The 22536-nt window shown below is 40.8% G+C and overlaps 1 protein-coding gene across 1 annotated transcript; it reads right to left on the bottom strand.

The window, feature by feature from the left end:
• Positions 1–616: 616 nt before the first annotated feature.
• immt (inner membrane protein, mitochondrial (mitofilin)) lies at positions 617–19570 on the bottom strand. Its single transcript, XM_034598754.1, has 14 exons — positions 19404–19570; positions 17988–18055; positions 17657–17846; positions 17079–17208; positions 13880–13972; positions 11405–11566; positions 8655–8788; positions 8082–8185; positions 5716–5851; positions 5453–5582; positions 3439–3662; positions 2930–3061; positions 2522–2651; positions 617–1584 (listed from the first exon to the last, which is right to left on the bottom strand). The coding sequence occupies exons 1-14, from the start codon at positions 19443–19445 to the stop codon at positions 977–979; spliced, it is 2283 nt and encodes a 760-aa protein (XP_034454645.1). The 5' UTR covers positions 19446–19570; the 3' UTR covers positions 617–976.
• Positions 19571–22536: the final 2966 nt, after the last annotated feature.

Below are 22536 nucleotides of genomic sequence, written 5' to 3'. Positions count from 1 at the left end.
TGTGCGTGTGTGCGCATCGGGATGGAACTCCGCCGTGCGCGATACAGAGAGCAGAGGAGAAATCTAAACGTGCAATCATGTAGAGACAGAAATGACATGCCGTCGTGTAAATAAGATATATAACATAAGGCCATTTAGTTTGTTTAATAAAAGAGCAAGCTATAGACCTGTTTTATAGGAAAGGTAACCTTAAATGACTTATGTTGAGATCTGGCGCTATATTAAAAAAATAAAATAAAATAAAATAAACTTGACCTTCCAGGGGGGGCGGGGGGGCCGTTGGGGGGGCGGGGCGCCCCCCTAATATAATGGTAGGGGAAACACTGCGCTATGTCATGAGGTATACCTGTACCTGCAGCCAGGCAACATGTTAAACCAGAGGTCAGAAAAGACAATATTTCCACAGAGGGTTAAGTTACTCTTCAAAATTAGATGCAGTTAGTAACCTCATCTAAATTAAACTCCAAACCAAATCCTTAAAATGTTCATAATATATTCTGTGGTGTCGGTATTTACAGACGTGACATTATTGTTTGTATGTTAATGTCCTCACTAGGATTTACTGACTGCAGACAATGATAGATAAACTGATTGGGAGGAATGAAGAAATGAAACAACTCTTAAATCAAGATTTATTGTAACATTTGCAGGGGTGAGAAAAATGAAATGCAGCTCGACACATTCTTTAGGTTTCATGAGACACCAAGCAATTATCCAGAAATATATACCTGTGGGCCTGAACTGGCAAGACTATTTGACTAAGAGGGTGTAGCAATTATATAACACAATAAATCATCCATAGTGACTTAGTGCTTTAAAACCAATGAACCTATGCTGTATTTTAACATCCATCGATTAAAGGAATACACCACTGAAAATCTCTCAAGTCTACAGTGGGCAACTACTTGATCCTCTAAAGACAGAGTTTCAGTGAAATGCACCTTTAAAGATTGAAAGGTTCAGTAAGAGTGGCAGCCTATGGAGCCTGGGTGGTTCCTAACCCCACAGCATTTGCATAGGCAGAGAGCAAACTGATTACCTGCCTGGTTTCCAGTGTGAGTCTGGCTTCAGTCAGCCAGTCCTCCACCACTCTCCTAGCCTCACCTCTCAACTGGTTCACCAGTTTAGCTGCCAACTCAAGATCTCCATGCTCTAAGCAGTAACTTGCATATGACAGAAGCTTGAAAGAATCTAAATTCTCACTACTCAGCTGGGCAGGCGGGGCTTCCTGTTTAGCTTCAAACAGGAGTGCAGCTTGAAGGTAGGACAAGAAATAGTGGTACAAGGAGTTATGAGATTCATCGATGAGTGCGACCTGGCGGGCCAGTGATCGCAAGGAGTTGAAGCGGGCGCGGAGAGCAGACTCACTGTATACACCTCGCTGAAGGGATTCTTCTGGAAGAGCTGATGCCAATGCCAAGGCAAACTCATTTTCATGGCAGCTGTTTCGCACGACCTGAGCAGCGCCGTCAAGAGGTACAGTGGGCAATTCAGCATCAGCAGTCTTTAGAGTGTAGCAGAGTGCCTCCACAGAGAGCCAGAGCTGGTGAGCTTTACGGGCCTCCTCCTCTGCTACCACATGGCCTGCATTCAAAAGACAGGAAGATGTTTAGCGAGTTAAAAAGGATTTTTTTCTCTCTACACTGTCACCAAGTTCTAACTTGCTGTCTATTTCTAGCATGGGTGGGGAACAATATTGCTTGGTCCGGCCCACGAAGCAATTCATAAATACACATGTGCACATGAGACCAAAAATCGGTGAAGTGCGCCTAACATTTAGCTGGTCCTCTCCTCTGACTCCGATGAGGCAGAGTAAACACTCACACACACAGCCCCGGCTCGCTCGCCCGCCTGCCCTCCCTCCAAGAGAGGTTAACAGAGCCAGAGAGTTAATTGTTTTGGTTGTATGTGGTATATTTTATTATTTCATGTATTTAGGATATTTGTACATTTTTTAATTCAGATTTAAATGCCAGACTAAATACTATTAAGAATTAAGTTAAAGGTTCAGTGTGTAGGATTTAGTGGTAAAGCAGCATGCTGCAGCTGAATACCCCTCAACACACACTATTGTCAATGGTGACAATAATATTTATAATATTTATCACAATATTTTCGGCGACAATATATCATCCAACAAAATTTGTTATTGTGACTGCAGATAAGGTCATCAACCTTAAGTCAGCAAGTCTCCAAGGTGGCAGCAAAGCAAGCTTAGCATTTGTTGTGTGTTATAAAAACATGGCGGAAGGAGCGGCAGGCAGGTGGCTAACAAATGCTAACATACACTGTTACCAAATTGTGTCCGTTAACTAACTCTGATATTTTGTCCTGAGTCTGAAATTTGGGGTCGAGGCCTGCACTAATAAGTTGCCGACCGTCGATAATAGGGATGAGCGAGTACACCATTATCTGCATCTGTTCAACCAACTAAATTATATTTACACATTTTACTCGGATGGTTACCGTGCTCACTGTTTCATCTTTAATTGTGACTTATGTGTGCTTATGTGCAACTTACTGTCTATGGCCTCATCCATCCCCTTCAGTCTTGCAAAGGCAGTGTTCATATCCAGAGTGAAGTTATCAAGCTGTTCCTGGCTCAAATGACGGTAATGGGTCTCCTGTTCCAGCATCTTACTGCTGAGGACCTGAACACAATCCACAGCAAAGATTTGAAGAACACATGCAGCTATACAGGCCGTCAGACACCACAACAAGCGAGTACAGCCAATAGGTTATAAGTGGGCTAAATCTACCTGGCTTTCCTGGCTACAAAGAATCTTGGCATGATATGACAAACCATTTTCTATACCTAACAGTTTAAAATACACCACGTCCACTGATTAAAAAGAACAGACACTTAACACATAACTGACTCATCTGTATGCTCTGATGTTTGAATGTAATGTAACAGTAGAGTGGAGACCTGGTCAGCTTCAGCTTTCATTTCCTGCTCCTGGACTTTGAGGACATCTTGGACATGGTCTGTGTGAGCAGCTGCCTGTCTCCGGAGCTGGGTCCTCATCTCTGCCTCCATCACTTCCCTTAACTCAGACAGCTATACATACACACGTACACACAAACACTCTTATTGGTACAAAGCACTAGGGTCTCATTTATAAAAAGTCTGTAGGATCCATATAGGTGTTCGTGTGCACAAAAGCCGAAAATGGTTTACACAAAAAAAGCACACCTGAAGACAATGTTCCCTTTACATGTCACAGTTCACCCTAAAACCTGTGTGAAATCAAGGTGAGGTAAAGAAAGACCGATTGTTTGGTGGCCACAGCAGTGATTTTATTAATAAAAGAAAAAGCACTGAGTAGCATTGTGATGTCTCTGAAGTATGCTCTGTGTATGTACCATAGAACGAATAAATCCTGCTAGGTAGGGGAAATTCAGCAAACCCTGAACCACTTTCTCTCTCTTCCGTACCTTCTGCTCCTGCTCCAGCCGGGCCTCCTCCTTGACATGCTGCAGGGTGGTGTTGACGGCTTTCTCCAGGGCTTTCTGGTCCTCCAACTTCTGCTGCACCAGTGCCGTGTCAATGTGGATCTGCTCTCTGACTCTCTGTTCTGCCAGCTCCCGATTCAGCTGATCAATGCGACGGTGTGCATGGGCAATCAGGGCATTCAAGTCGTCTGCTGACAGTTTCCCAGCTTCCACACAAAGACAAAAGTTTCTTTTGCAAATATGTCCCTTCAGGTAATCAATACATGCGCTTCAAAGCATATGCACTATTTACTAACAGTGCATCATTTTGATGGTAAAGACACTTATGGTAACTGATAGTCGCCGGCTCGCCCCAGCCTGCAGTATGTGATATCCTTCAACGGGGCATTGGCCCTTCACTCCACACCAGTGGTGCAGCGGTAATGGTACATCAGTGTCTGACTGTCTACTTCTTCTAGGGCAGACAGACACTCACTGTTGCGGCTGATAGAGCTTCTGAATGACTTGTGAACGGATGGGTGTATTTGTTTTCAAATATCAATCATCATTCCCCAGAATCATATACCTTACCTTTAACTGTAAGATGTTCTGCGTTCAATTCCTGATTTGGGCAATACTGTTAAGGCTTAAATTGGTGAAAAAGGTTTATGGTGTTTATGGCAATTCATTTTGACTTCCTACATGGGGAAAGATACTGAACCCTGAATTGCCCCTCAAGGTGCTGTCTATAGATGCACTGTATGAATGAATGGGTGAATGACAATAAAAACTGTACTGTAGAGTTCCTGAGACTACGGTGACCTTGACCTTTGACTGTAAAGAGCTTTGAGTGGTTATCAAGAATAGAAAAGCTCATATAAATACAGACCATTTATCATTCCTTCCAACTGGCTTTGTAACTATTGTTATTTGGTTGACTTATGATGTTATTTTGTGTTACCCAAACAGTAGAACAGGCTCACTTTTTATGTCTAGATATCTATCAACCTGACTTTGGACAATTTGGGGGTGGAAACCAAGGTGAGGCACTGGTCCTCTTTTGATTGGTCGCTTTTAATGTGACCCTATTCACGTAGACATTCATGCATAAATTCACTCTGTGCTGAAGAGAAAATAAGGGCATCGCCGCAGCCTTGCAGACACTACTAACTACGACCCTTACAAGACAAGCCCCATAGAGTCACATCTAACAAGAGACTGTGACCCAAACGTGACGACACTTACAGTATCTTGGCTGCTAGGCTCAGAGACGAAGATGGAAAAAACAAAAAAAGCTTAAGTGATAATGCCAAACTTGATCTTTTATGTTCATATATTAAAAGCTATATATTACTTAGGTTGTTAGATGTATTACCGATTTGGCTGCTAACAACAGTTACTTCTGCGTAAACAACGGCATTGCAGAGATTTGTGAAATTGGCAAACATGTTTATGTCTTTTGTCATTTTTAGCCATAATTGTAACGTTAAGACATGACTTTTTGGAACCATAAGAGCACATTATTTGTGCTAAAAGTCATAATGTTGTGGCCCAAGCGAATGGACTAGGTTATCTTTATTTCTTTTCTAAATTGCTGCAAATAATTTGGCAATTTATTTCATTTTTGATATACCATGGTCTATACTTTGTTTTTGCATTTATGGTACCTCTCTTAAATGTTAAATGGTATTTTACAGTAATGTAATTTCACCTAATGTGAAACAAAATGTCATCATTGTTTCCTTGCTCTCAGTCTTGTTTTGTGAATTTTGGCATGATTTGTAGAATCTGCAAGGCTGCAGCTGGCTATACTTGTAAGAGACTGCTATAACTTCTGAGTTTTTGTGGTCAAAACTTCTGACAAATCTAACACCATACGGCAGTTGCTACGACTGCAACTTGCAGCAATCACAAATTCTAGATTCTCTATTGTTCCTTAATATAATAAACTTAGGTGAACATTCTATTACACTTAGGAGCAGTGTCACCCAAAATATAAAAGTGTGTATGGTCTCACTGAGTCCCTTCCAGTTGGCCTGGATCTCTGGAGTAAGGCTGCTCACTTCCCTCTGAAATTGATGTTTGGCTTCATTAACCAGTTCACTGTACTGGGAGACAATCTTGGCTTCTGACTCTGAAGACTGCACCTGCAAACACGCACGCACATGTACACACACGCACATTCCATATATTTCATACTTATAGAGAATATTTCCCAAATTGTTTTACCCATTTAAATTTTTTTAATGTGCTTTTTCATAATGTCTAAAAAGTGATTACCTTAGTGACCACCTTATCCAAGTCCACCATCATTTTATGGAGATTCTCCTCAGCTGCTAAAACCAGTGGGCGAACAGCAGTGACCTTCAGCCCTTTAGACTTGTCAATCACAGACTTGAGACTGTCCAAAGCTTCACTACAAAGAGAGAGATATGGGAAGGTTTGGGAGAGGAAGAGGATGGTTTGAGAAGCAGACAAGAGAAAGAAGAAAAGACAGGAGCAAGAAAGGTAATTTCATCTTGTGTATTCTAAAAAGAGCAAAGTAGACAGTGAAAACAGATTCTTTAAGAAAAAAAGAAAAAATTAATTTAAATACTTTTTACAGTCAAATTTCATATATTTTAAATATTATTGCATTGCTCCTTCTTTGATTTGTCAATCAGTTTCTGACTACACAGCCATTGATATATATCTGATATCTGACCTAATATTTCAATAACTATCGCACTGAATCATGACAGGAGTTAGAAATTATGATTTTTCTGGACCTTTGCTTGAGAAACTTTTCTCTGTATGGACCACTCTATATTTTAATTGAATACCCCTGATATATAGTCTACATTTGGTATTTCCCCATTGATAATCTACACTGTGTCCTGCCACAGTTTCATAATGACACTTTTTTACACCCTTTGTGTGCGTGCATGTGCAACTCTGTTAGCCTAACTCCATAGATTGAATTAAGGGGCAATCTAGGGGCCATGGTCTTACCCTATCCTTACAATATGTACTGTGATTGGTAATTCTCTGATGGCAGACAAAATTATATTTTATATCATGCTGGGATATGTTGAGGGAAACACAGTCTTTAGATCTGGCAATAAATAACTTAAACACTTAATACTCTGGACCAACACCAATTTGCCTATAGATCCAAGAGATCAACAGAAGACAACACAAAAACTGCTCTCAAAACTGCATAGACTAATCTGGAGCACCAAGGAACATACATGAGGATGTTAGTGGATTTCAGATCTACATTCCACAGAATCATCCCCAACAGAATGGGGAGCAAACTGCTCAATCTGGGTGTGAACCAGCGCACAAGTAGATGAAAAAAAAATACTTTTAAAAAACCTTCCACAAACTGACAGGCTGGTGTCATGTCACTCCCCAAACCTGTCACTGAGTATTAGAGCCCCACAGGGCTCCACTCTGAGTCCTCTCCTCTACATCATCAAGTTTGCAGATGACAGTATTGTGGTGTGAGTGTTACACAACAGTGATGAGTCTGACTACAGGGAAGAAGTCTGCAAACTGTCTGAATGGTGCTCCATCAATAACCTGGAACTCAACACCTCCAAAACATAGGAGTTGGTCATCAACTTCAGGAAACAGAAGGAGGAACCTGCTCTGTTATACATCAAAAGAGACATAATGAAGTGAGCAAACAGCCTCAAGCTCTTAGGTACAGGTAGGGTTGTAGTTTTAGACGCTTATTCATGAGCAGAGAATAACAAATACTTGACAAAGAGCAAAACCTTTTACAAATATTAGGTAGACCAATTATATGCTATATCCCCTGACTGTGCTTGCCCAATGTATAAGGAATTTAGAGATATATATTGCTATTGATGAAAATTATACTTATAATTATTGATTAGTTTTTATTGCCCGAGTCGATGTCTTCCTCATTCCTGGCATACAACTTGATGTCATCCGTGTAGATGAGGTTCCTGAAGGTTTCTCCACTTCAGAACTATTATCCCTAACCACTGTTTGTGATGATCTTGCTGGGGGGTTTCAGGGATTTGCAGAACAGCAGCAAGGACAGAGCATCTCCTTGGTATATACAGCATTTGGCCTTACAACTAATTCCTATCTGAGCACCAATAATGTAATGAGCCAAGTGCCTACTCATCTTACCCGCTATGATGCCTGACGGGAGCTTTGATGATGTGCAGAGACAGGTTGTTGGTTGGTAGTTGGAAGGAATAGCTCCCTTCTGGGGATCTTTCGTGATCAGTATTGGCCTAGTTTAACCACTCTGTGTGGGTCCCATCCATTAGCAGCTGGTTCATTTTTGCTGTACATATTCTGTTTATGCTGTATATATTATTTTTTATTCCATTTATATTTTGTATATCTCCTTACATTTATAAGTGCATGTTATTACTTATGTCTAGGACTACCCTCCTGCTGCTGTAATGTTGCAAGTTTCCCCACTCTGTGACTAAAAAAAAGGATTATCTCATCTTAAATCCTACCTCATGTGAAATATAAAACCCCCTCAGCTACATCAGAAGGTATTAGCACAGTCTGACTCAGTCCTTTTTACAATATCTATGTGCATCCATATGCATACATGTGTACACACATGTATATGTACACACAAGTGTACATGTACAAGTTTAGATATTTCTTACTTTGCTTTCAGCAGAGCAGTTCCAGCATCATTCGCAGCACAAGTTCTATCAGCAAGAGCAGCTTCTAGATCCTTCCACTGGGCTGACTTCTCCTGAGGTGGAACCTGGATTTAAAGAGAACCGTAATCACTCTTACAGCAAAACAGAAGTTAGTGTCAATACTACACTTTTCACATTTTCTCTTTTCTTCTGTGTATCACACTGTCTTAGGCATGTTAAAGTTCTGATAAGTTTCACAGTCCAAAGTATTTTTTTGCCTCAGAAAACTGCCAATTTTGCATTCTGACCTTGTTTTCTGTAAAACATCTACTTCAACGCATGACATCTGACTAATAAATTTAAGGAGGTTTAATGTAGGCTAGTAGTAGTAGGCTAGTCTTTTTAATTTTTAGATATTTGAATTATTTTAGTTTTGGTTTCCAGTTTTGTGTCGGTGGTGTGTTAGAAACACCCACTCTGTGAATCCACCAGGTAATCTCCTTCTGAATTCTCACATGGGCTCTTTCGGACATTCACCCCAGAGATATGGCGTGTTTACACCACTGTTTACACAAATGGTACTGTTACATTTACCTCTGCTTCCATAGCCTCCTTCAGTTTGTGTGTGTGCTGTATGATGGTCTGTAGGGCTGCCTCCTGAGCTCCAATGGCCTGCAGGGTTGCTTTAGCTGAGCTAGCCATTGAGTCTTCGAGACTAGCTGATACAGCTGCAATACAGACAGGCAGGCAGAGAGACAGACAGGTAGAGACCAAGACAGACAGGCAGGCAGGTGGAGAGAAAGACAGGAAGATATAGTTCATCAGATGCACAAAGTACATCTTCCAAAATTATCATACAGTGAAACTGCTTTTGTAACCAGAATTACCGCACTGCAGTTGTATGTCTCCACCAACCAGTGCGGTTTCCGTGCACACACACACACACACACACACACACACACACACACACACACACACACACACACACACACACACACACACACACACACACACACACACACACACACACACACACACACACACACACACACACAGTATGGAGGTCACTGTGACGTTTGACTTTTTACCACGGATACATAGCCACTTTAACTTTTAGTCCAAGTGACAACTGATCAAAAGTTGAAGGAATTCCCTCAAGCAGTCTTCAGTTATCACATTCAAGAGGCCAAAAACATGTTTTTTGAGGCCACTTTGACCATCTTGACCTTTGACCATCGAAATCTAATCACCAGAGAGTCCAAGTGAATTGTACCAGATGTAATGAAATTGCAGTCCTAATAGATCACATTCACAGGGACGTGAGGTCACTGTGACCTTTGACCTCCAGGCACCAAAATCTAAAAAGTTCTTCTTTGAGTCCAGTGAACGTTTGTGCAAAATTTGAAGAAATTTCCTCAAACTGATCTTACGATATTATGTTCAAGAAACACAAACATTCTTCCTGAGACCACGGTGACCTTGACCTTTGACTGTAAAGCACTTTGAGTGGTAATCAAGACTAGAAAAGCGCTATATAAATACAGGCCATTTACCATTCATCTTTGAGTCTAAATGAATGTTTGTACCAAATTTGAAAGGAGTCCTTCACTGTGTTCCAGAGATATTACCTTCACAAGGCAAAATTGGTGCTTTCTAAGGTCACCGTGACCTTTGACCACAAACATCTAAATCAGATAAGGCTTGAGTCCAATTGAATTAAATGAAAGTTGTGCCAAATTTGAAGAAATTCCATCATGACATTCATGAGGTATCGCGTTGACGACAATGGGACGGACGGACAGACGTACGCACTTGAAAGGAAGGCAAAAGATAGCCAATTGAATAATTCAATCTTATAAAAATTACTATACATTTTTGGTTGTTCTCCTGATAGAGTTAGCCACTTGATGCTGACTCTGTTGTGTGGCTCCTGTTGCTCATAAAATCAGCTGGAATGGCTTGTGTCATGGTTGCTGGTGCTAAATTACTTAGTCCTTAGGCATAATGTCGTGGCGCTGCCTTCGAGGAATGTTGTAGCAGTCTGCTTCAGGCAGGTCTGTATGGAGGTCAATGAAGAGAATTGGTAAAGAGAGAATGTCTCCCTGGCTAGGAAAAAGAGAAAAGAGATGCACTTCTCCAGCAGAGGTTGAAAGAGAGAGCCTGGAGAGGAGGAGCTCCCTTTTATGCAACCTTCTAACATCAAAGCCAGTCAATCTTCACTTATCTCAATTAATTGAATGCATCTCAATTGTATCACATACATTTTCTATATAACTGCACATGGCTCTGATTATAGCATTGACAGCACCACTGCATTGAGACGCATTACACAGCGCTAATCAACTAGAGATTCTGCTCACCTAAACGTGCAGCTGATAAAATAAGATAATCCTTTACTAGCCCCACAATGGGGAAATTTGTAGATCTTTATAATAACCTGTTAGTTAATATTAATGTTTTCCTGGATCAGCGGGGCGATGTTTCTTCTGCAACAATGAAATAATAAAGAACACCGTGCTGTGTGATAATCTGCAGGAAGAACTTCTCTCTTGTCTGCAGCCTGGCAACTGGACCTTTAATGAGCATCTGCTCTAATCCTGACATAGCAGTGGTAATAATTATGCAGCGGCAGGACAATGTGACCATTTATGTTCCGTCACTGCATCAATGCAAAATTGTCCATGTCTGCATCACGATGCCTCTTAGAATCGAGACATGTCCACTACTCTAGCCAGGGGTCAGACTGACCAATGGTAGCTGCAAGATGTATTATCTAACCCAGGTGTAAAACTCTGGAGGATTATGCGAGACTGAATTCTGTATGCTCTCCTTTGTTTTTAAAACAAAGGAGACATGCCTTGGGACTGTAAACCTTCGACCAGAGGGTCGAAGGTTTACAGTCCCAAGGGGTAAAACAAAATGCCACAGAAATAGTTTTGTTCCATCTGCAATTGTTCACTTGAACGGGTTATAGCCAAATTTGCACTTTTGTCCCTATCCAGTTTTCTATTGATAGCAATGCATTTGAGCACTTTTCTAAATTGGTTTTGTGGTCTTGTCTTCTGTCTGTGTATTTATAATTTTGTACCGTTTTGGATGGATGCCTTCTCTTTTTGTTGCTGCAAAACAAATCTACCTGTGGGTACAAATAAAGTAACCTTAATGCGTTCAGGATTGAGGTACACATGTAGGCCTGTCTATTGTTTACCAATAGTAGGTCCCAACAACATAATATATAATATAAAATAATACCCATTTATAAAACCAGAAAGAATTACAGCTATACCCAATTAATTGCTTTAGTGTGTGTGTGTGTGTGTGTGTGTGTGTTGTTGGCAACCTACATGCAACAATTTCCTGCTCGTCCTTGTCCTGTTGAGCCAGTATAGCGGCCACTTCTTCCCCTGGACGCTCTCTCATTGGTTCTGATGCTGCAGGTGACTCTGTGTCAGTGTAAACCGCTGTCTCTGGGGTATCCTGATGGTCATGGCAATCCTTGCACTCCTCTGAAGAAGATATGCATACTTAGAAGCAGTACAACCTTTTTTTCACTAAATACCAAATAGCAACCCAATAATGTGACACAAGACAAATTGTAGAACTGTCTTCCTCTATTCACTTTTCAAGCATAAAGTTCACCACAGGGAGGCTGTGTGTATATTTTTTGTTCAGTGTGTTATACTGTTAGCCTGAAACCCTTTTAATGTGCATTAAAATTTGGGAATGCGGAAAATTCTACGTTATACATTCATACATGTATTGTAATTAGGGCTGGGCGATATGGCCCACAACGAATATCACAATATTTTTAGGCTATATCACGATATATATCGCGATATTTTGAAATCTCCTCTAAATCACTGTACAAATGTTAAATTCAATCCTTTAATGCACAAATTTCACCAGTATGATGATTCAAGTAGACCCTTCTATTTATTTTTTTAAATTGCATGCAAAAAGGGGAAATTCACAATCAAGTTGCATTTAGCAAACTTTTTATTTTGAACCAGGCAGCTGCACTCATAAGATTTTAACAAATTAAATATATAAGGTACGCCTTCCTTTTGTGGCCTAATTCTCAAAGACCCTTAACAAAAACATAGCACAAAGCAACAAAAAAGTGCATTCAACAAGAATCCTTGAGAAAGATATTTCAAAACCATGTAAGTTAGAGTGCACTTTTTCTGTTTGATCAATTTGTAACAACAGATCATTTAAAAAATGGTAAATTAAAATCAAATGAAAAATAGCATGTGTGCATACCACAGAGGCAGAAGTCCAGGCTGTGACTGTGAAAACCTCACTGAACAAAAAAACTTGCATCACAGGAGGAGTGGGAGCGATTCAAACAGACACTAAGTTACTTCATGTACTTATCAGGTCCTAATAACTGATGAGTGCTTATTAGTTAAAGTGAGAGCAGGTCAGAGAAACTCTAGCTCGGTACAAACTACAGCTGCACGATAATAGGAAAACATGACATAACATTGTTTAATATCGCGATGACAATATGATTTGCGATAAATAAACAAACAGTTCCTGGATACGGACGGAGAGACCACGGATAGCTTCACGGCCGGGAGAAGGCGCACAGTACAGCCGCCACCAAGTCAGGGGCAGATACCATGGAGCCATGCACAGCTCCACTTAGTCCACTTTTCCATACATGTTTGAACCGTGAAAAGTAATTTTTTTAAAGTTTTTAGCAGCTCTGTCAGTAATTTACACCCTCTCGTTTATAAAGTTTTGTTGTTACTCACTGAGTTTACACGTGTGTCCGATTACATTGTTTGTGTGTGTAGAAGAGACAGAGAGAGAGAGAAAATAAACTTTTAAACTGTAGCGAGTCAGAGACGTCAGCAGAGAGAGAGAGAGAGACAGAGAGATAGATTTTCGGTATATCGTGCAGCCCTAGTGTGCATATATATATGACAATTAGGGGTGGGCGATATATCGAATATACTCGATATATCACGGCTTGTCCCACGTGAAATGTATTAAATGACTATCGGGACCATTGAGTACAAATTGTCACGTAAATGTTTTAAGCAGCGACAGCTCACTCTCCCGCCCATCCAGAAAACTCTCCTGCGCGCATGCATATTTTTGTATGAGGAGGGAATAGAGCATGGAAAGAGCGAAAGAAAGTGAAGAGTCCCAGCGAGTTTAGAGAGTCTAGAGACGGTTATTGTTGTTCATATTCTTTGTGAACGCTGAACCGGCATACTCACAGAGCAGCGGAGTCTATGTGTGTCTCTGTCTGTCACTTTTCCCCAATTAAACAACGTTATCGCATATCGCATGTTTTCCTAATATCGTGCAGCCCTAATACACACAGAATTTAATCACTGAGCAAACTGCAGATGCTGGTTCCAAGGACTGGAAGGCGATTTAATGGGGATCATGTGTCTATGATCAAACATTCTTGGAGGTAATATCTAAAGCCCCAATGATCTGCTTTCACTGAGACGCCAGTAAGTCAGTGTTGATTAACAGCCAACAGATACCAATCCTTCCATTTATTTAAATATCCATTAGGTGAAATTCTGCTTTTGATAATATTTAATGGCACCTTTCATGAAATTCAAGGTCACCTTATATCAGATAATAACAGCAATAAACCATACAATCATCATAAAATATTCAATCAAGAGCAAAAGTAATTACACATACTTACCATCAACAGTGTAAAAGAACAGAACTTGGAAATAAATTAAAATCAATATTTGTAGCAAACAGAAATGTAGATAAGGTGCATTGAAAAGGAGTTAGAGTGAGTGTGTTAGGTATCAAAGTACTCAGTGTTGAAGAGGTGTTACCTTTTACTGCTGCTACCTCTGTGTCACATGGAGCAGGGATTGATGGGACCTCACTGATGGCGGAGATGATATGAGTTACCTCTGCTGAAGCCTCTGGATGAGACACAAATACCACACGGGCAGTTGGTTGCATGTACATGATCATGTACGACAACACTCACTAAACTTATTTGGCTGAAAGATATTAGATGATGATGCACAAGCTCTTGAGAGCAATTTAAAAGATATAAAAACAACAACATTCCGGTCCTGCTCAGTTGTTAAATTACAAAAGGTAGAAGATTAATTTTAAAAAATGCATCTAAGTTGAGAAGAAGAAATGTTATGCCCCCAGAATCAAAGACTATTAACTGGTTTCATCACAAAAGGAAAATCAAACCACTATCTATTTTCTGTAATAACAGCTTCAAGTCCAGAGTTATCACTTCATTACAATGTAATGCCCTGAGAGCTGGAAACTTAATCTAGGCCACAAAGGAAAGGAAGTCATACAGGGCTGTAACCAGGGTTGGACTGGTAATGTGATGTAATGTTGTAAAATATAAGATTTGTTTTACCAACAGCTTGCCCATAAAGCAGGGACAGCTGCCCATTCGTTCATTTTCTATACTGACACTGGGCTGGCCCAATAAATTATCTTACAAGCCCCCCTGTGTCAGAGCCATAAGTCTATGGATTAAGCGAGCATCAGAGTGGATAAACAAAAGGGCAAGGGGGGGACAGGCCACTGCAGCAAAATGTATGTAGGGGAAATCCTCCCTAAATAATAATGGAATTTCAGAATCTTAATTTTAAAATGCAATATTCACCAAGTAAGTTGCCTTAAACTGTTACATTTACAAGGTCTAGTGAAACAACACAGCAGCACAGCTTTCTATAGGGAAGCTACAGCATGACAGAAAACAGCTTACCATGAGACACCTCTGTGGGCACAAAAGACAACAGAGTTCCAGTAAACACTGACATTATTACGAGGCTAAAATTGAATCACTCATATACAAGAACAAGAACCACACATCATGGCTTAGACCCCGAACAGACTTGGTATCAACATCCGTCCCTGGTGTTCCAATCACAAGTACATGTATGAACGTATCCAAAAGCATACTGAGATCCAATCACTGAAACCACATTTGTAGGTTGTCTGGGGCCTTTCACTGTGTGAATACAAATGTGTCCTGGTCAACATAAGAAGCACTTCCTACTCAGCTGATATATTTCTGCAGTTTCACACTGCTCTCTCTTGCTCGCTCTCTCGGAGAACTCTGGAGAATGGTAATGGTCTGTATTTATATAGCACTTTTCTAGTCTTGACCACTCAAAGTGCTTTACAGTAGTTTGCCATTCACACACACATTCATACAGTGCATCTATGGCCAGCACTTTTTTCTATGAAGGGCCATTCAGCATCTTGAAACTGAAACTTGAAAATGTGCAGTACTTTCTCTATGAGAAGGGGCAATTTGGGGTACAGTATCTTGGACACTTCAGCATGCCACAGCCGCCAACATAATGCTCTGTTTTCAGGCATGAACTTCGCAGAAGGTCCTCACTATTGGGTCCAGACTTTCTCTGGGGATTGCCTTTGGTGTCATATGTAGCAGGATATTCTCTGGTCAGGCGCGTATCTAGCACATTCAAGCAGGTCGTGTTGCACCATGCAGAGGAAGGACTTAACGTAATAATTCCACAGCGGCATTCTCAGTTTTTGCTTAAAGCTCATCACCAAACGCTCTCTTGACATCTTTATCGGTGTCTTCTACGAGCATGACACCGCGTTCTCACACACAGCCCCTCCGGATGATTTCATGAGATTATCCGGAGTTAAGTGCATGTCTGAAAGCAGCTTTACTAAGGTTTCAGAACTAGGAGTCGACCGACTATCGTCTTGGCCCATTATGAGGGCCATTATTTGACATTATTTAGATTATCTCAAATTTTTTTTATCCTATTGCCAATAACATTCATTTTAAAATGCGCTACTTTGGCTCCGATGCAGCAGGCTCTATCTGTCTATAGTCATTTATATGTTTTTTTCTTTTCAAAAAACAAATTAGTGGACTCAACAGAAACACTGGAGTGATTTTATTTCGAAATGGGTAGGCAGCAAGAAGTGTTGCAAATATCTATGTCTTGGAAATATTTGACAGATAACCATTGAAACTGTGGTGAAAGATCATTTTCACAGTTTATTCTACTGTGAACAGTGCGCAGTAAAAAAATCTGCAAGTCCTTAATTTTCTAGAAAAGCAGCTCTGCTTCCGCGGCTGAATGGTGGTTGGTAGCAGCTCTGCCTTCTGCAACACAATCTGGTGCTGCTGAATTGGGAATACTGATCAAACTCTAATTCCAAAACAAAGTTTTACTACTTTTATTTATTTTTACCTTATTTATTTTATTAAACTTCTATCTTCAGCTGCTGGGAGCTCCCTACACTTTATATTTTCAGATAATGTTCAAAGGTTCTCTTTTCATTAAACATATGCTTAAAGGCATTTCAATACATTTTTTGTGTTGGAGTTTGTGTTATTCTAACTTTTGACGCCCAGACTTTAATTTTTACTGCAAATGTACATCAGTTTTAAAAAAAACATTGGTCGCCCCCTAGTCAGAACAGCCTAACTGATGCTTGTCATTGAAGTATATGGACACTACTGCAGGATTAACACTGTTCTATAACCCATTCCTCATTTGGTGTAAGAATGGTAATGGTAATGGTAATAGTTGAGCTGGGGAGCTGTGAAGTTTGTAGCATATGATTCACATCATTTTCATACTCCTCAAACCTAGACTGAATTCAAAAAGCCCCTTTCTCAAAGCATTTTAATGTGCAAGTAACATTCACCCATTCAGATGCACACATGTATTTACACAGTGTCACAGCAGTTTTTCTATCACACACCATTCACATTGCTGGCCGTCTGGGGCAATCTTTAGGGTTTTGCCGAAGACCTTGAGGCCTTAACTTAGAAAAGTGGGTCCTTTACCCTCTCACTCTCAAAAAGGTCCACACATTTAACAATTTTTACAATATGGCTAAAGTTTAACCACTAATTTGTAGTCTGAGGGTGCTTACACCTCATACACCCACACCAAAAATTAGGCCAGTGTTACTATGCTGACATACGGTAGGCAGGTGGCAAAATGAAATCAGTGACAACAGCAGTAGCCTAAAAAAAACTGTCTCATGAAAAGTTACCCTCTATGCTCTGTGCCGGTTGTGTTGGGAGAGGACTCGTCTCTGCTGCCTCCTTCAACTTCTTCTCTGACTTGGCTTTGGATGTCTTCACCTCTTTTTCCATCATAGAGGGTGTCTGGGCCATCTCCATCTAAACAGCAGAAACAGCAGCCATTTTAACAGAGGCCTGACAGTCTAAACTGACAAATAATCAGTTTAGCTCCATCATCTTTTATTCATTTTACATTTGTCCAGGAAAATAAATTCTTGGTCAACAGTTATGTAACCAGGAAATAATGCGACTTCACACTATTTAATATGCAAGAAGACGTAACAGTATTGCTCACTTGTTGAATGCACACGAAATTTAAGATCCAAGGATAAATTATGAGAAGCTCTTTATGCAGAACTAGTATTTACATGATGTGACGTGATTTGAAGAATAAAATTGAACTACTTCAGGGGAACTGTATTGAGTTCTGATATCCAGCCCTGCTAAGAAATTGATTTTACTGATCAAATGAGGAAGAGAAAACATCTACAATATTGCAAAAACCGGATGTGAATCCATCCTGACCCAAGACTGCATAAATCCTGACCTGTTTCTTGAATGGGAGGCTGCCATCCTGTGCTTTAGGTCCCAAAGCCAGACCCAACAGCCAGTCGGAGTATGGAACATTGTTCTCTATGGCTGCCCTGAACTTGTGGTCCCATTTGGCGTAAAGTATTGTACCTCCAATGCCACCACCTACAGTCACCAAGCCAGCAGCAACCACTTTAGCAGTACCACTGTGACGGAAGAGGAGAACAAAGGATAGACAGGATTGTTATGTGATCATTTCTCACATTATCAAAGGGTGTGTGTGTGTGTGTGTGTGTGTGTGTGTGTGTGTGTGTGTGTGTGTGTGTGTGTGTGTGTGTGTGTGTTACCTGGTCTCTCCTGCTGTGTAATGCCGGCAGTGCTGCAGATTGTTTAGAGGGGTTCTCCCACAGCTCTTCTTAACATAGGGCAAAAGAGGTACAAGGAGAGTGTCATGGAGAGAGAAAAATCTAAAAGTTGTTTCCACTTTTCTTTATACATTCTGATAAAAAGAAAAATCTGTATCTGTATGTGACAAGACAATTTACAAATACAAATAAAAGTAACTGCATAGCAAACTGTTTACTGCCAGAAATTGCCTCTGTGTTTCAGATGATTTAGTACAGTTGACTGATTTGTAAATTCAGGTTTGTTTTCCATAATGTCAAATAAACCATTTTGAAGGGAACCCGTGTAGAGCGCAAATAATCTGCACAAACGGATGTCAGATGATGTTTCGCAGGAAAGAATGAAGCATATTTTCTTTGCTACAAGCAAGGAATCTCACATCTTTCTAAACTCTGCAAAAAGGTAGAGTTGCAGTCTGGCAGAAATTGTCATGTTAAGCGTTCGATAAATGTAATTTCTCCATTGTGAAGTATTTTCTGTATTTCCTGTATGAAAGACACTATAGAAACAAATAGTATGTTCATATTATTATTATTTTACATATACTGGTGCTGTTCCCATGCCTGGGTGGGCGGTGAGGGTTTCTGCTCTATTGGCTGCACTCAAACTTACTGCAAAGGGGATGCAAAGAGTGTCCAAATCCCACTCCCACAAATGCATCCAGTGTTATAATAGTTATCAAAAAGTCACAATGTAATAACCAGCACGTTATTACTTCATGCACACAAACCTATATTTAGTTCAGGTTATTACCAGCCCTAACTCTATATTACCAATGTTTTTTAAAAGATAAAAATGACTACATTTGCCTGAGATTCAGTTCGAGTCCTTCTCACACGCAGGCTGCTTCTGTGCATTACACAGCCTATCAAAGTCAATTAGCATAAAAATATAGAATTTGACCAGGACTTCAAAGGGCTGGTCCGAACAAAATCTGAGGCGCACATGTGAGGCCGCTTTACGAAGTGGAGTGCCAGACAGAGAGGGACTTGAACATATCGGTATTATAGTCGTCTGCTCTTTTACTGACACATACTGACTAGTGAAAGACACCCTCCTTCCACCCACCCAAAACACTTAGCTCAACCCGTTCGCTTAGCCATCTGTCACTGGAAGCTAACAGCTAGCTCTGGAATTGTGTTCTCTCCTCATGACAACGTCAGTACCGAGTCGTGTTATTTATACGGTCCAAAGTTAATTCAATGTTAGTCTAACGTTAGTTGGGTTCGGTGTGTCCAGGCCTTGTCACTGTGAGCCACCGTGGAACCTTGAGCAAGGCTGTGGGTCACTGAATGACAACACGCTAATGCCAACATGGCGCTCACTGTGCCTCCGGAGGGTTGGGCTGCGGGTCTTACCCAGGCTGTAGCATTAGCTCCTCTCAGACAAGCCCTCAGCATGGTCCTCGGTGTTTTTAGTCACAAAATCTTATCGACTGAGCCTGCACAGCTTGTCTCCTCTGTTTCACTTATCGTTCGCTTCCTACTCTTCTTCTTCTTCTTCTTCTTTCCGGCAGACTAGGCTCTATTTACTGCATTGCTGCCTCCCATTGGTATGGAAACATCACTGCAGTTTATGCCCTTAAAACTTATATCTTGCGATATAAATTTGTAGTTTTAAGGAAGTGCAAAACTTCCCTAGCTCTCTCCTTCTTATACCCAGTTTTCCTCTTGCTATAAATAGCTCCCTCCTTTCTTTTGCATATAGTGGGAAATGCATCAAAACATGCTGTACATGCCAGGACGGAACGGACCCTTATCCATCAGGGCAATGAAGTAGTTCGTGAAAGTTTAAGGAGGTGAAGGGACTCCCTCCTAAAAGAGTGTAGCTATGGACTGGAGTCATGCGTCCAATTTCCATACAGACCTCGGGATCATTTGACAGTGTTGTCACTTTCAGGCTAGTGTGGTAGCGATGTTGATAGTGTTGCCAGGTGCCACTGCATCCATCTCAAAGTCAGAGAAATTTCCTTGGTGGATGAACCCTCCGGGCAGAATGGCTCAGTGTCAGGCCTGCCAGGGAAGTGTAGTTGCAGAAGACGATACCATCAGAGACATCATGCAGGAGGCCAGTCGTGGTGACATTAGAGCAAGACTGGAGGACTGCAAGTAGGAAATTTGTTTTGCCTTGGCTCTAGCCGTTGAGATACAGTCTTCGATCAACGAGAAGGGTCCGGCTTCTGTGCAAAAGATTAATTCGATCAGTAATACTACATAAATGTCCCAAATGTCTGAAAACAGTTTTAAACTCCATATTCATCAGTACAAATTAAGATAAATTGATTTGTTTGTTTCCACACCAACGGGAAGCTTCATACTGAAGTCTACCAGTATTAACAGTTAACTGTTCCAGGCACATTGTTTGTTGTCATAGTAAGCAGGCACTAATGAAGAACACAACAAGCATGAGGAGGCATCCATGTATATGTTTATTTCAATGTTATAACTATAATGTGAAAGGCCGGATCATATTGCAATCAGCCGATCCTTCTCCTGAAGATCAGACGTCAGTCGATGGATGTCTTCCCTTAAATGTAAATGCTGCAGTTTACAGTCCACACACAGCTATTATGGCTAAATGTATTCAAACACAATGCAGACAGAAACAGGAAGTGATGTGTCAATAAATATATGTATTTAAAATCTTCATAGCAAATACACCCGGTAGGATGAATGCAAAGTTTGCCAACTTCACTCTGTTTATAAAAAGCTCTGCAAACAAACAATTAAAAGTGAGAGAATATATTCGGTTTTTGGAGGGCTCACTAAAGATAAGGAATAACTCTGAAGTAGCTACGGAGCATTAATACAGGCCAAGCAAACAACTCATTATAAACAAGCAGGTTTAAATTGGGCACTGCACTATAGTTCACACATTTCAGAAAAGAAGAGAAGGGCCACAAAGCCCTCACAGCAATGTGAAAAAAGAAAATTGCATGTTAAATTGCAGGTTCAATATTTGGGGGGGGCAGTACCTTTTGACAAGGGTGATATAGGTTTTGAATAACTGCTCTTAATGAAGTAGTGCAATGCTAGTATTCATAGCTTATATTAAAATGTCCTGAATGTGTCTCCTGTGACCACATGTGATTCAATCAATCAATCAATCAAATTTTATTTGTATAGCCCATATTCACAAATCACAGTTTGTCTCATAGGGCTTTAACAAGGTGTGACATCCTCTGCTCTTAACCCTCAACAAGAGTAAGGAAAACTACTAATTAGGATCCATCATCAGCTGCCACCTCGGTCGTGGTCCACCACCATTATCAGGTGCCAACACGATAAAGGATCCGCCATTATTATCACGATCAGCCAGCACGATACAGAATCCGCTATACTGGATCCACCATTGCGATCTCTGATACGCGATCCACAGATCCTAATCCACGATGTGGCCACAGCTGGGGCCCTGGATCTGCGGACGATAAGGCAAAGGGACTCCGGGGAAGAAGTCAAGTCAGTAACATGTATTGATGAGATATTCATTTCTTTGATATGATAACGATTGAGAAGAGGAAGGAGAAGCTGGGAAGAGAGGCTCCGAGTGTCATGTGTCCTCCGACCATCTAGACCTATAGCAGCATAACTAAGAGCAGGTCCAAGACAAGCCTGTACCAGCTCTAACTATAAGCTTTATCGTAAAGGAAGGTTTTAAGCCTACACTTAAACGTACAGATGGTGTCTGCCTCCCGAACTGAAAGTGGGAGATGATTCCACAGGAGAGGAGCTTGATAGCTGAAAGCTCTGGCTCCTACTCTACTTTTAGAGACTTTAGGGACGACAAGTAAGCCTGAATTCTGGGAGCGCAGTGCTCTAGTGGGTTGATAAGGTACTAACAGCTCCTTAAGGTATAATGGTGCCATATTATTAAGGGCCTTGAAGGTGAGTAGGACAATTTTAAATTCTATTCTAGATTTAACTGGAAGCCAGTGTAGTGAAACTAATACAGGAGAAATGTGGTCTCTTTTCTTGGTTCTTGTCAGGACACGTGCTGCAGCATTTTGGACAAGCTGCAGAGTCTTTAACGACTTACTGCTGGAGCCTGATAATAAGGAATTACAATAATCAAGTCTGGATGTAACAAAGGCGTGGACTAGTTTTTCTGCATCTTTTTGGGAAAGGACATGTCAGATTTTTGAGATGTTACGCAAGTGGAAGAAGGCGGTCCTAGAAATTTGTTTTAAGTGTGAATTAAAGGACAAATCAGGATCGAAGATCACTCCCAAGTTCCTGACTGTTTCATTGGAAGCAAGGGCAATGTCGTCTAGCGCAGCTATATCATTAGATAATGTATCTCTAAGGTGTTTAGGGCCAAGTATTAGAACCTCTGTTTTATCTGAGTTTAATAAGAGAAAATTGTCCTTGAGACATGCTTGCAGTTTAGTTAATTGATTACATTGTTCAGGTTTTATTGACAAGTATAACTGGGTGTCATCCGCATAGCAGTGGAAATTTACAGTGTCCTGATAATGTTTCCGAGTGGAAGCAT

The sequence above is a fragment of the Hippoglossus hippoglossus genome, chromosome 10, assembly GCF_009819705.1.
Source record: "Hippoglossus hippoglossus isolate fHipHip1 chromosome 10, fHipHip1.pri, whole genome shotgun sequence".
NCBI lineage: Eukaryota > Metazoa > Chordata > Actinopteri > Pleuronectiformes > Pleuronectidae > Hippoglossus > Hippoglossus hippoglossus.
Note: the sequence above shows the minus strand (reverse complement) of the source record. Positions and strands in the feature narration are given on the sequence as shown.

Bases quoted from the DNA above. Each gene is read 5' to 3' on its own strand.
- immt (XM_034598754.1), bottom strand. From the start codon at position 19,445: ATGCTGAGGGCTTGTCTGAGAGGAGCTAATGCTACAGCCTGG. The intron at 11,567-13,879 runs GTAACACCTCTT...TATCTTCTTCAG, and splicing joins AGAGGTAGCAGCAGTAAAAG to AGGAGTGCAAGGATTGCCAT. The intron at 5,852-8,081 runs GTAAGAAATATC...CTCTCTTTGTAG, and splicing joins ACTGCTCTGCTGAAAGCAAA to TGAAGCTTTGGACAGTCTCA.